The sequence below is a fragment of the Camelus bactrianus genome, chromosome 6, assembly GCF_048773025.1.
Source record: "Camelus bactrianus isolate YW-2024 breed Bactrian camel chromosome 6, ASM4877302v1, whole genome shotgun sequence".
Classification (NCBI taxonomy): Eukaryota; Metazoa; Chordata; class Mammalia; order Artiodactyla; family Camelidae; genus Camelus; species Camelus bactrianus.
Genome location: NC_133544.1, coordinates 54,395,450 through 54,408,915, shown reverse-complemented (window position 1 = coordinate 54,408,915; position 13,466 = coordinate 54,395,450). Strand labels below are relative to the sequence as shown.

General features: G+C 41.1%; 1 protein-coding gene across 3 annotated transcripts; it reads right to left on the bottom strand.

Moving 5' to 3' along the window:
- Positions 1-210: 210 nt before the first annotated feature.
- Positions 211-4,532, bottom strand: CFL2 (cofilin 2). Of its 3 annotated transcripts, none has more exons than XM_074365659.1 (4): positions 4,376-4,532; positions 3,002-3,309; positions 2,804-2,880; positions 211-2,719 (listed from the first exon to the last, which is right to left on the bottom strand). In XM_074365659.1, the coding sequence occupies exons 1-4, from the start codon at positions 4,376-4,378 to the stop codon at positions 2,607-2,609; spliced, it is 501 nt and encodes a 166-aa protein (XP_074221760.1). In that variant the 5' UTR covers positions 4,379-4,532; the 3' UTR covers positions 211-2,606. The 3 variants fall into 3 exon arrangements, with proteins under 3 accessions (XP_074221760.1, XP_074221762.1, XP_074221761.1); XM_074365661.1 differs by lacking the exon at positions 4,376-4,532 and adding an exon at positions 4,256-4,352; XM_074365660.1 differs by lacking the exon at positions 4,376-4,532 and adding an exon at positions 3,423-3,525.
- Positions 4,533-13,466: the final 8,934 nt, after the last annotated feature.

The following is a 13,466-nucleotide window of genomic DNA, read 5'->3' as shown; positions in this document are numbered from 1 at the left end:
TGGGACAAATGCCAACTGTTCCCATTTGTCACAAAATGTCAAAATTAACTGCTACAACACTCAGTTTTCAAAAAATATTGGTATCTCTAAACAAGAAAGTGTATCAGCTGAAATCCTAAAAAAACTGACTAAAGATAATGGTGTCTTACCTGCAATATTAGTTTAAAAGATTCTAGTGTTCCAGAGTATAAGTAAACACATCTCAACAGCTTTATATATTTTCATATATTTTATTTTTTAAACACTTATTATTTTGCAAGCTAGCAGTAAAATATTGTCCTCAATATTTTACTAAGTAGCACCGTATACCTTTTAAAGCTAACTGGAACAGTGTTTCATTGTAAATGATTGTAAAGTAAAATGATCATTTCAGATGCCAAATTAGTCTCAAGTAACATATGAACAATTAATTACCATTATTTTTGGCTTTATGCACAAAGATGAACTAATATTAGTATTACTCCTGTCAATCTAACAAATCAAAGTACCACAGTTTAAAGCAGTATTTAATCTCTGAAATTATATAAGAGGCATATAAGAAAGTTGAAAAATCAGCTATAAAACCAGAAGATACCTCATAACCTATTTAGAGTCCCTTACTTTTCAGAAGAATGAGGAAACTAATAAAATTTCATGGTACAAGTATCAGTTACACATATGCTTTAGTATATGTCAGTATTCTCATGCTTTCCTTATGAGTTTGGCCTGATCAAAAAGCCATCAAAATGTCTAGGATAATTCACAGGGACAGCTGGAAGCCTGAAATAAAATTGCTCAGTACAAAAGATCCTAAGACATTCATATAATTTTAAAGGGAAACCTAGACATTTAACTCCTATTTTTGATTTCATCTAAAAAATCTTTTGAATATTTGGAAAAATATTTAATTAAACTCAAATTACTTCCACACATTAAAAAAAGGGGGGATTTTTCATTTCCTGTTTTCTAATAAGAGCATTTGTCAGCACTATGGGGTTAAGTTCTAAGCTACAATCCACTGCTTACTAGCATGCCTGTTTTGCATACCAGTAGAATCAAGTCCAGTTTTGCCATTTGTGGATAACTATGACAAGATACAAAAGCATGTGTTTGCCATAAATAGCTCTGGCTAACAGCAAACTGCTCACACTGAACAGATCAAATTCTCTATAAGGAGAGCTGTCTGGATCACAGCCAAACCCCACTAATAATGTTTAAGACTGCTATATCAATTCTTTTTTTTTCAATTTGTAATATATATTAAGAAATAGTAGCTGAAATCAAAGTTCCTAAACATGGGAAGTGTAATTAAACTTTTGAAGGACAACATTTTACAAGTTATTTTCATTATGACCAAATACACAATAAGAGCTTCCTGCTTCTTCTACTACTGAACTATTTAGAAATGTAAACGTGAATTAAAAAAATAACTACCCTAATTTATCCAGAGAACAAATCAGATATTGGAGAGTATTTATGTCAAAGTGCAAAAAAATAATTCCTGATCATCATTTTAACACATAAGGAAATAAACTAAAGCTTGTAAAAGAACCCCTCTATAACAATAATATTTTATATTAGTTGGTTTTAGGATAGAATATTTTTTAAACCAAATAAACCCAACAAACTGGAAAATATCATGCATGAAATACTGTACAAAAAAGTTCTTAAATGACCAGTGCAGAGATTAATAATAGCTGTTTACCCGTGGAGTTGCTTCACATGGTATTTTGCAAAATGTCCAAGGAAAACAAGGCAACGTTCTGTAATATGCCACAATTTTTATTGCAACGTGGCCATTTTTGTGAGGGTGGGGAGTTTGATCTCAAAAACAATGTTCCATTTAAGGCTCTTTTATACAGAAATTGCCATCATGACTGATACTCAAAATACCTTTAGTGTTGCAAGACTTACATGGTAAACAAAACTCCTACACTTATTCAGTAGTGTACACTCAATGGAAAACAAAAAGGCATTAATAATAACAGCTATTTCTTTTAAGAAGATACCCAGGTAACAGGAATGAACACTGAGGTACTAGGATAAGTTGATGACACAGTTAACACAACTTAATTGGCATTCCTTTTGGGATGGGGTTTTAAACTCATTACAAAAAAAGTGCTTTCAATGCATAGTGTTATATCCGTGCTGCCATGTCACAAAAAATAGTCTTGCCAAGGCAGGTGAGGTGTATGAATGCTTGAGCCTCACAGAACTGCAATCAAGTGCAACTATAAATAATACTGAATAAAGTTTACCATCTCACCAGTGGATAATACTTTCAAGGCATTCAATTAGCTTAACCCTTTGCAGTATTCTAAACTATTCACATTGACAATCACATTCATTGTAGTGCTTGCTCCAAGGGAGGCATATAACCAGTTGTTTTGGCTAAAATATGATGGGAAGGCATTCCTTGGGTTCTACATAAAAGTAACAGTATTAAAACAGTCTAATGGCAATGACTGATAGGCTGCTTACATGAATGATATTTCCTTCATTCATTGTGTTGGAAGGACCCAGTGGGAAGAGGAAGAGAAGAAAAAAAAAATCCTAATAACTATTACAATTGACTGAGCTGGAGAAATGGAAGCTCCTTAAGATCCAGATGGCACTTGACTGTCATTTTATAAGGGTTTTCCTTCAAGTGAAACTACTACATTGCCTCCCAATTTCTCTCCAAGTGTCGAACGGTCCTTTATATCATCCAAGCCATTTACTTGCCACTCATGTTTAATACCTTTAAAACAAAACAAAACAAAACATCATTTTATTACAGTTAAGAAAGAGTAATTCCTCTGAACAAAATATTCAATGTTTGTACCTGTAAATTTCTTTTTAATGGCATCTTTAGAGCTAGCATAAATCATCTTGCTTTTTAAAGGTGCACTTTCAGGAGCCCTATGGAAAAAAAGACAAACAATTGTTAAATCCCACTTAAGAGAAAAACAAAGGTAAAACTGACTATGTTAATAACAATCCTTGCATTTTAAAAGTACTTTTTTCTTTTGTTTTTACACACCAGAATATAAATACTAGGTCTTCTTTCTTAGACTCTTTTGTTTCGTATGTGGCATCGTACAAAGCATATCGGCAATCATTCAGAGGTAGCAACTTCACAAAAGATGTGTAGGGGTCCTCTACAGTATCACCAATGTCACCCACCAAGATCTGCTTTGCTTCCTCTACAATTATTTGTCTTTTGTCATCGCTTAAACAGAAGAGAACTGCTTTCTTTCTTTTTTTGATCTCCTCTTGTGTAGAAGATTTCCTTACTTTCATATCATTAAAAACTTTGATGACTTCATCATTCACTGTAACTCCAGAAGCCTGAAAAGTAAAGAAGGAACAGTAATTCAGAACAAGTATTTTGGTTTTAACCAAAATTACTGTTTGCCCAGAAAGGATTCACTTTAGTCTGGACATCAAAAATTGCATCATACCATGCAAGGAGTCCAATCAGCTTTGCCACATTTTCAGTAGCAGTATATGATGCATCTAACGATTCTAACTCATCCTGCCCCATTCATCCTTTTTAAAAATGGGATTTGGAGGCTGAAGTAAATGGAAGGTAGAGGGAAAGGGACAAACACAGGCTGTCCCATCCCTGAAATGTTTCCTATTTCACTGGGTGATGTCAGAGATTCAGGAGCAGCAGCAAAAATACCTTCTGTATTGTGTCAACCCGGCAGGCCTTAAAAAAACACTTTTGGATTTCAGTTAATGCTTCTACTATTTTTTTTTCTTTAAAGCCATCCTAGCCAGTGTCGTTTCCTCATAAGGAAAGAGAATCAAGTGTGAACACCAACCCGCCCACGGCTACAGCATAATTGCCTCACAGCTCAAATGCAGACACTTCAAAACTAACGGATCTCGTGTAAAACCTTTTTACGGCGAGAAAGCATTTTTTAACAGTTTTCCCACCTCCTTCATCTCCCTCTAAGGGTTCTACTACAGACCCTCAAGACCCTCACCGAAAGCCTTCAGCAAGGGCTGTACAGCACGTACTAATCTGAGAGCGCGCGTGCGGAGGAAAATTAGGTACCGGAGGGCAAAGGCGACGGACGAGGGGAGAGCTCGGGGACCCTCCGGCGCCCCCGGCCGCCTCCCGCCCCCCGCCCCGCTCAAGCCCCGACCCCCGGCCCGCGCCCGCCTCCCCGCACCCCGGCCCTCCCCGCCCCCAGGAATCCGAAGCGCGGTCGGGCGGGCCTGACGGCTGGAGGGCAGGCCGGCCAGCTGGAAGACAGCAGCGGGGCCGCAACGCAGGAGCGCCCACCTTGGAGGCCAAAATCAGGTTAAAATGGCGGCCTCAGGCGCAGAGTCCCGCGGGGCCGCGCTGGGGGCTGTGCTCACAGCGCCCCGGCCCCCTGGCCCCCGGCCGGCGCGCCCGCCTTACCATAGTGCCCGCGGCTGAGGCTGCGGCGGCGGCTCGGGCTCCGGCTGTGTGGCTGTGCGAGGAGAAGGAGGGGCGTGCGGGCGGCGGCGAGTGCGGGGCACGCCGGGAGTGCGGCCCGAGAGGCGGCGGCGGCGGCTCGGGGGGCTGCGGCGCGGGCGGGGCGGTCACGTGGGCACGCCCCGGGCCGGCCCTTCCGCCCGCCGCCCCGCCCGCGTCCTCCGCCTGACCCCGCGCACGTCCGGCAGGCCCCGCGGGCCGCGCGCTGGCGGGCCGCGCCCCGGGCCCTGGCGGGGCGGCGTCTAGCCTCCGGCCCTGACTCGTCCACCTGCCCGGGCAGGTGCTCGGCTCCCAAGGGCGCGTTTCCACACTGCTTTCCGATGGGCAAGGGCGCTGCTCCCGGGGTTGAGCGCGTGTGCGCGGAACGGCGCGCCAAGGTGTCCTTTTATTCGCATGTGGTTTCCGCCACGGAAAGGGGCTGGATTCCTACGTTGTTGGTCATTTTGGAAAGCCCCCGTAAGACGTAGCGTGAATTACTTAGATCTCCTTCTTCCAATTCAGTGAGAAAAAACACCATCACCAGTGAGGTTACCCCACCCTTGATTGAATTACTCAGCAAAAACAAGGTGGAAAATCACATCCCAAAAGTCTGTGGTTGGTCACGGACATAGAAAACAAACTGTGGTTACTAAAGGGGAAAGAGGGAGGGAGGGATAAATTAGGAGTGCGGGATTAACACATACACATTACTATATAGAAAACAGATAAACAAGGACCTACTGTGTATATACACACAGGGAATATTTAGTGTATATGCTGTGTGTATAGCACAGGGAACTACAGTCAACTTCGTGTAATAAGCTATAATGGAAAAAAATCTGAAAATATGTATATATAAGTAAATCGCTTTGCTGTACCCCTGAAACTAACATTGTGAATCAGCTACACTTAAATTAAAAAAAAAAAAGTCTGTGATTGAGATAAAAATAAAAAGAGGGAGGAAATTGGGTAGTAACATCCCTTGGTAATATCCTTTTATATATTAGACTTCGTAGGAAATGGATTGTACTCTCTACGAGTAGTCTTCTCTTCATAGCCCCAGCTATGACAGCTGGCATCAAGTAAGTGGACCCAAGCGTAGAGATTCCTCCTCTTCTTGGCAACCACAACTTCTTCTAGCAAAGCCCGTATAACTAAGTCAAGCCTCTTCTCTAACTAAACCTTTTTGATACTTTTTACAAGTATCCATCAAATTTATCGTAGAAAAATTTGTCACTATATGCTTTGAGGAAATTTTTCAGAAAGATTCAACACTTTATGAGTTTATAATGCAAATGTTTTAAATAAAATACTTTATGTGCTTATATATAATAAAAGGAAGATTTAATAAGTGTTGCATTACTTTGGGCTGATTTATGCTACCTTTTTTTCTTGAACATTTTTCATTTCTACCTTACTTTTTTCATTTGTAAAATTGGAAAAATGTATTTAAAATCTGATTAATAGTCGAATTTATTTTGTGAAAAAGACTTGCACTAAAAAGGTAGAATTGTTATTGCCTAAAACTTTTGGGAGCAAAATAGTAAGTCAGTCCAGATAAACCTTAAGGTGAACTAACCCAAAAGTGCAGAGTAAGGGCAAGAACTCTGGGCTGGAGTTGGGAGACTTGAGTATTAATCTTGGCACTGCCCCTGTCTCTGTAACTTCAAAGGGCTTTCAACCCTTGCAGACCTCAGATGCTTTATCTGTGTAACAAGCTCTAATTATCTTTAAAGTCTTCCACCTTTAAAATTCAGTTTCCTAGTATGCCAGTGTTTCTCAGGAAATGCTGTGTATATATTCTCAGGATTCAGTAAATTTAGGAATGGAAAATCATGAGAAGAGGTTACGCCTTAGTGTTGCCTGAGAATAGGTTCTTGCCTCGTGCAGGAAAGAATTCAAGAGCGAGGCACAGTAAAGTGAAAGCAAGTTTATTCAGAGAGATACACACTCCATAGACAGAGTGCAGGCTGTCTCAAAATGGGGAGAGGAAGAGAGACCAAGAGGTGTGGAGATGTTTAGTTTAAAGTAAAAGCAGATATACACTTCATAGAGAGAGTGCAGTCTGTCTCAAAAGGCAAGAGAGCGCGCGATCACTATGTCCTGGGTTGTTAGTTTTTATGGGCTTGGTAATTTCATATGCTAATAAGTAGGAGGATTATTCCAACTGTTTAGGGGAAGGGGCAGGGATTTCCAGGAATTGGGCCCCCCACCCACTTTTGTGCCTTTTATGGGTAGCCTAGGAACTGTCATGGCCCTGTGGATGTGCCATGAGGCTCAAGGTCTACTGGAAGTCAAATCTTCTGCCATCTTGGTAATCAGTTTGTCCTCTCCTCAAAGGCTGTCTCCTTCGATGGTTGTACCCTGCCTCCTTCCTGTCTCACTAGTTTGTATGATAAATTCTTATATCCAAAAGTTAATATATTTTAAGAGGAGCATGCTAAGTATTGCCCAGGAAACAGACCTAGTTTCTATGTCCATAGTTTGTGCTTATTATCCTGATGGGAAGATTGACTTAGTATAGAAATGAAAATTGAAACGAAATTTCCCAGTGTCTAAGCAAATGCCAAGCAAGTAGATAATAATACTTTACATTAGGTGGTATGTTAGAGTTTATGAAACCATTTACTTTCTTGATCTCTCTTGAGGTTCCTAGGGAATCATGGAGAATGAATCTCTAGGGCTCCAAACGTTTGCTCTGTGTGGGTACCTGCAAGTTTCCTTACTGAATTCTTCCTCTCAGGGCCCCCTTCCCTTCTCAGCCTTGACATTTGCAGCAAAGAGATTCCAGAAGGGCCATAGCACTGGCAGAGACCAAGTCTGGGGACATGGAGACCTAGATAAGGTGTTAGAACCTCTCCTACCAAAGCTGGGGATTCCGAAGATGTTAGTCTCTCCTCCCAGCAGACATCAACCCCTCTCCAAGCCTCCGTGTTCCTCTCCCCTTCCCCAGACAGAGTTCACACTTCCCATGTACTAGGATTCTTTTCCTGAAGAGATTTTTCATCTTTGCACATATTTTATTGCATTGTAATCACTTGTTCATGTGTTCTGCCACCCTGCCAGACTGGAAATTCGTTTAGGATCTGAGTCCTACTCATCTTTGAATTTCTGGAATCTGGTACACAGTAGGTGCTCAACAGCAAAAAGTAATAATTTTAAGTTGCTTTAGTGCTATAAAGAGAACAAAAAAGAAGCTCCTGAAGATTGTGAAGACTTTCCACATGCTCTTGTGAGGCTGGCTCTTACGACATCAGGGCCAGTAACAACTCTTCACACCTGTTATTTATAACCGGAACCTACCACCACTCGATAGAGAAAGGGACAGAATTACCAAGCATTGCTGCACGGTTTTGTAATCTGAGTGTCAGACATCATGTGTATCAGTTTCCTGTGGCTGCTGTAACAAACCACAATGAATTTAGTGGTTCAAAACAACACAAATTTATTGTCTGACAGTTCTGGACATGAAAGTCAGAAATGACTCTTGTGGGGCTAAAGTCAAGCTGTTGGCAGCCCTTCATTGCTTTCAGAAGCTGTAGGAGAAAAGTCTGTTTCCTTGCCTTTTCCAGCTTCCAGATGCCACCCACATTCCTTATTGTAACCCCCGGGTAGCAATTGCATCCCTCACACCTCTGCGTCAGCTGTCACATCTCTGCCCCTCTCTTCCCTCCCTCTTTCACTTCTAAGGACTGTTGTGACGACTTTGGACCCACTGGATAATTTAGGATAATCTCCCATCTCAAAATCATTTCCTTAATCACACCTGCAAAATTCCTTTTGCTATGTAAGGTCACATATTCCCAGGTTCTGGGGCTTGGACAGGGACATCTTTGGGGGCCATTATTCTGCCTACCGCACCACATCTATTCCCTTTAGCAATTTCAAGTCCAAGGAAATGATTATCAGGTGGACCAGAAGGACCCTAAACAATCCAGTACTAGAACACACACACACATGTCTAAACTCTAATTTTCCATTGGATGCACCACACACACGAATAGCAGCAACAAACAACCATTAGGAACTAAGTGACAGTAATCTCAGTTCTGACACAGCAGCGGTGCAACCTCAGGCCATTTACTTAACTGCTCTACAGCTGTTTCCTCATGTGTAAAATGGGGATTATATTTCCTCCTCCCTCTTCGGTTACGGTGAGGATCAAGTGAGAGAATGGATTTAAAGCTCCTTCCAGCACAGGAAAAGGAACCCTGGGGCTGTTACCACCAGTGCAGAGTGAAGGGGAGAGCGTGATCTGACCCATTCACAGGCAACAGTCACGAAGTAATCCCAAGCCTCACTGGTATTGATTTGTGAGGCTCAGCTAAAGTCTGTGTGCTTAAGATTCCTTAGAAAACTGGAAAAGTGAACACCCCTAATGCACCTTCTCCCACGAAGCAAACTAGATGGAGTTTCTGTGGCGTGTAAAAGTTTAGAATCATTTTTCAAGTCCTAGCTAAAACAATGAATCTGGAAGATTATGTAGAAAAATTCTGTTTGCGCCCCACTCCCTGTCAAGACACATCATACTCAGCTCCCACAGCCACTTCCTGACAAAGACAAACGTAAGCGTAAAGCTGCTCACTGCTTCCAAATGCACCTTTCTACCCACGTGCCTGCTTCAGCTGACATCTCTTCCTAACCCACGCCTGAGCTGAAAGACAGGTAAGGAGGCAAGTCATGCATTTTTCTAAATCCAACTTTGAACTTAGAACTAGAAAATAAACATAGTGGGAGATGTGTATTGGAGTCTGATCTCTGTGACTCACTCTCTGATCCGCACAACTCACTTTGGGTCTTTAGTTCTTTCTAATTTAGAAACATGACCTCACAGTAAAGGAACTTAGCAATCTGTGTCAAGGAAGAGGTGATGGGGTAAAGGGTAGCGGTAGTGAAAGGCAGTAAGTAGAGAAATGTAGTTCAAGTTGGTCTCAAACTCTATTTATAAATGTTAGTTTCAACTCACTTACTCACAGATACATTGATCAGAACCCGCCTATCAGTTGTCTTGGTGTTAATTGAATCGATGATAAGTAGTAACCAGTTAATTATACAAACCATACAAAAACAGCATCTGAGAAAAGAAACTTGCTAGTAATTTATTTAAGGTGGAGAGCCTTTGTTTAGCTTACTTTATTACAAAAGCTATAGATATTTATATCCTAGAAAATCATACAGGCATGAAAAATGTAACATACTGAAACTGTATCTTAACAGACATGAATAAGAATAGGCAAGAGATGAAAAACCAAATCAAGAATGAGACGAGTTTATTGATTCCATTCATTCATTCATTCCTTTTTTCATTTATTGAGCACCTCTGCTGGGGGCTGGGAATGCAAAAATAAAAATAACACAGCCCCTGCCTTGAAGAAAGTCAGTTCTGTGAGAAAACATCAAGGAAGCCAGTGTCTATGGGACAACCCCATGCGTGTGTATAGGATGCCTTGGGAGCACAGAGAAGGGCCACCAGCTCGGGCTGGAGTGAGCTGGGTCTTAAGGGACAAATGGGAGTTAACAAGGCAGCTAGGGAAAGGGCATTCAAAGCAAAGGGATGCGATGTACAAAGCCAAAGCAGCACCAGTAAAGCACAGGAACCCCCAAGTGGTTAGCTATGACTGGAGCCTGTGCGCTTGGTAGGTGATGAAGATGGAGTGGTAGGAGGTACCAGTTCTTATGAGCCTGTATACAATCCTACAGTCAGAATTTTATTCTGCAGGGGATAAGGGAAACAAAAAATTTTTTCAAAGGTGTTTTTTTTTTTAATAACAGCTATGTTGAGATATTATTGACATACCATGAAATTCACCCTTTTAAAGTGCACCATTTAGTGTTTTGGGGTATATTCACAGTTGTACATCCATCACCACTACCTAATTTTAGGAAGTTTTAATCACACCCCCCCTCCCCTCCAAAAGAAAACCCATATCCATCTGCTGTCACTCCACATTCCTTCCTCCCCTCAGCCCCCAGCAACCACTAACTTACTGTTCTTGTAGACTGTCCTGCTGTCGGCATTTCACATGAGTGGACTCATATAATACACAGCCTTTTGTGACTGGCTTTTTTTTTTTATTTTGCTTAGCGTAACGTTTTCAAGCTTCATCCATGCTGTAGTATGTCAGTAATTCATTCTTTTTTTATGGTCAAATATTATTCTGTTGCATAGGTATACCACATGTCCTTTATCCATTCATCAGTTGATGGGCATTTCAGTTGGTTTTGGCTATTGTAAATATTGCTACCATGAATATTTGTGTACAAATTTTTGTGTGAACATATATTTTCATTTCTTTGGGGTATATACCTAGGAGTGGAATTACTGGGTCATATGGTATCTTCATGTTTAACCATCTGTCAGACTTTTCCAAAATGGCAACACCACTTTACAATCTCACCCACAATGTACAAGGATCCCAATTTCTCTACATCCTTACCAACAGTTGTTATTGTTAATCTTTTTTATTTTAGCTATCCCTGTAAGCATGAAGCGGTATCTTACTGTCATTTTGATTTGCAGTACCCTAATGGCTAACGATGCTGAGCATTTTTCCATGTGCTTATTGGCCATTTGTATATCTTTTTTGGAGAAATGTCTATTAATATCCTTAGTCCACTTTTTTCATTGGTTATTGGTCTTTTTATTGAGTTGTAAGAGTTCTTCATGTATCCTGGATATAGGTCCCTTATTAGACATATGATTTGCAGAAAAATTCTCCCATTCTGTAGGTGTGGGCTGTCTTTTCATTTTCTTAATGGTGTCCTTTTAAAAAAATTGAAGTATAATTGATGTACAATATGGCATTTCTTAATGGTGTTCTTTGAAGCAGAAAATTCTGAAATTTTGATGAAGTCTAGTTTATCTAGTTTTTCTTCTGTTGCTTGTACTTTTGGTGTTGTAAGAAACTATTGCCTAACCTACATTTATAAAGTTTATGCCCTTGTTTGTTTGGTTTTTTCCTATGCATTTTATAGTTCCAGCTTCATGAATAGGTCTATAATCTATTTTGAGTTATGTTTTTTTTTTTTTAGTATGTCGAGGTAAGGGTCCAACTTCAGTCTTTTGCACGTGGATATCCATTTGTCTCAGAACCATTTGTTGAAAAGATGATTCTTTCCCTCAAACTTGTTTTTTAAATGCTGTAATAGGTATGCTAGCAGTCACATTCTAAAATGCTATAAATTTTTAGATTTATAATTGCTTGCTAATCGACTGACAACAAGAAAGAAATTTCTCTTCTATTTCACAACTAGATTACTTGTGTCTGAAAATTAATTATTTTTTAATAAGCATGCCAACAGGACTGTCGTTTTGTTTTTTTAAGTAATGAGTTCCTCCTATGTGCCGGGAGCTGTGCTAGGCGCTGGGTGTAAGACGAACAAAAGAGACACGGTCCCTGCCTTCATGGAGTGTGTAGTCTAGTGAGAAAATAACAGGAGGCCCTGATATTAATTGTGGAAATTGAGGAAGTGTTCTCTGGTTGAAGAGTTCCCCAAAGAAAAGAAACAGCATGAAAAAAAGACTGAGCAGGGTAAGAGCTTCACCTTTTGGGGAAAATGAAAGTCCAGTGGAGGTACAGTGTAGGGGACAAGGAGAGAAGTACAAAATGAGGCTGAAGAAGTGGTCAGGGGCCAGTGAATGCAGGACCTATAAACCATGTCCCACATCGTGGGTTTAGGCTCCCTAGGTGCCCCAGCAAACTCTCAGAGGCGCCCGGATGCTTTAAAATTTAAGGGAAACATAGCGCCATCTGTCGGGCAGAAAGGGAACTACTAAGTGGAGCTGGTTTCCTCTTTCATTTTAGATCATCCCTCTAGGTTCCTTAGCGGGGGGTGGGGTGGGGGGGTGTCTCTGCTGTTCGTGTGATGAAAAACAAGTCCCCTGGGAAAATCAGTGTGGAGCTGGAAATGAGGACGATTGTGTCCAATCGGATTCCAGGGATTGAGAATTTATGCAGTGCCCAGCCGCGCTAAGGCTGTTAGGACATAAACATTAAGTCGTTTGGACCTAATTGCTTAATAAACAGACCTGTTAGGTATTTCTTCTGGCCTAAGAAAAAATTTTGCCTTGAAAAAATTACAGAGATATTAAGGGCCAAGAACGGATTAAAATTGGGAGCCTATACTGTTAAGGATTTGGGGGTATTATTCCAAGTGTTACAGGAAACTATTAAAAAATTTGAAACAGGGAGAGCGACATGAAGGCTTTAAAATTTTATAGTAAAATGGTATTTTAAAAGTCTAGACGTTTTACCAAAGTGGTTTTGCTTTTAATTACTTGTTCAATTATTACAATGTCTTAGGTTTAAATTCTAATTAAGGGCGCCAGTATTTCCCTCCTTAACAGACAATTTTGCCCCAGGGTTAAAGACCAATCAAGAACCCAAGCAGAGGCTGGCTTCTTTCACTGGCTTTTAAAGTGTTTCTCCCTCTACAAACTGTCTATACACATATGGGGCGGGCCGGGACCCACTACTCTGATGGCTCTTGGCTCACTTAATGTTGGAAAGGATGAAACAGAAAGCTGCCACCTTTTAAAGTTGATTGAAATGTGTATCCTCTCAAGTGGGATTGACCATCATAGCAGAGATTGCTGGTGCTGGCAGGGTCCAGTCTCCCCTTCTACTTTAGTAAAAGAATATCCATTTTATTTGGAGTTATGCCCCCAGCTAACAGCCTGACTCTTCCAACCTCTTTGACCAGGAGATGTGACCAGTTCATCTGATATGTGGCCTTCCCAGAGGCTGCTTAAAAGGTGCTGAGCCGGCTGGAAGGTGTGTTCTCTTTGCCCTTCTGCTCTTCCTTCTTTTGGCTTGTGGCACAGACTTGATGGTTATGGTACCACCATATGGTACCTGCACCAGGAGATGACCTTGAGAATGAAAGCCAGATGCTGGGATGATGGAGCAGAGATTGGGGGAGCCAGGATCTCTGTGGACTGTGGAGCCACCACACTAGTCCTGGACAGCCTTCCTTTGGTATGTTTACTGAAATCAAATAGATATTTCTCCAGCAAAGATGGGGTTATTTATGATCAGCAAAGAATTGCAATTCA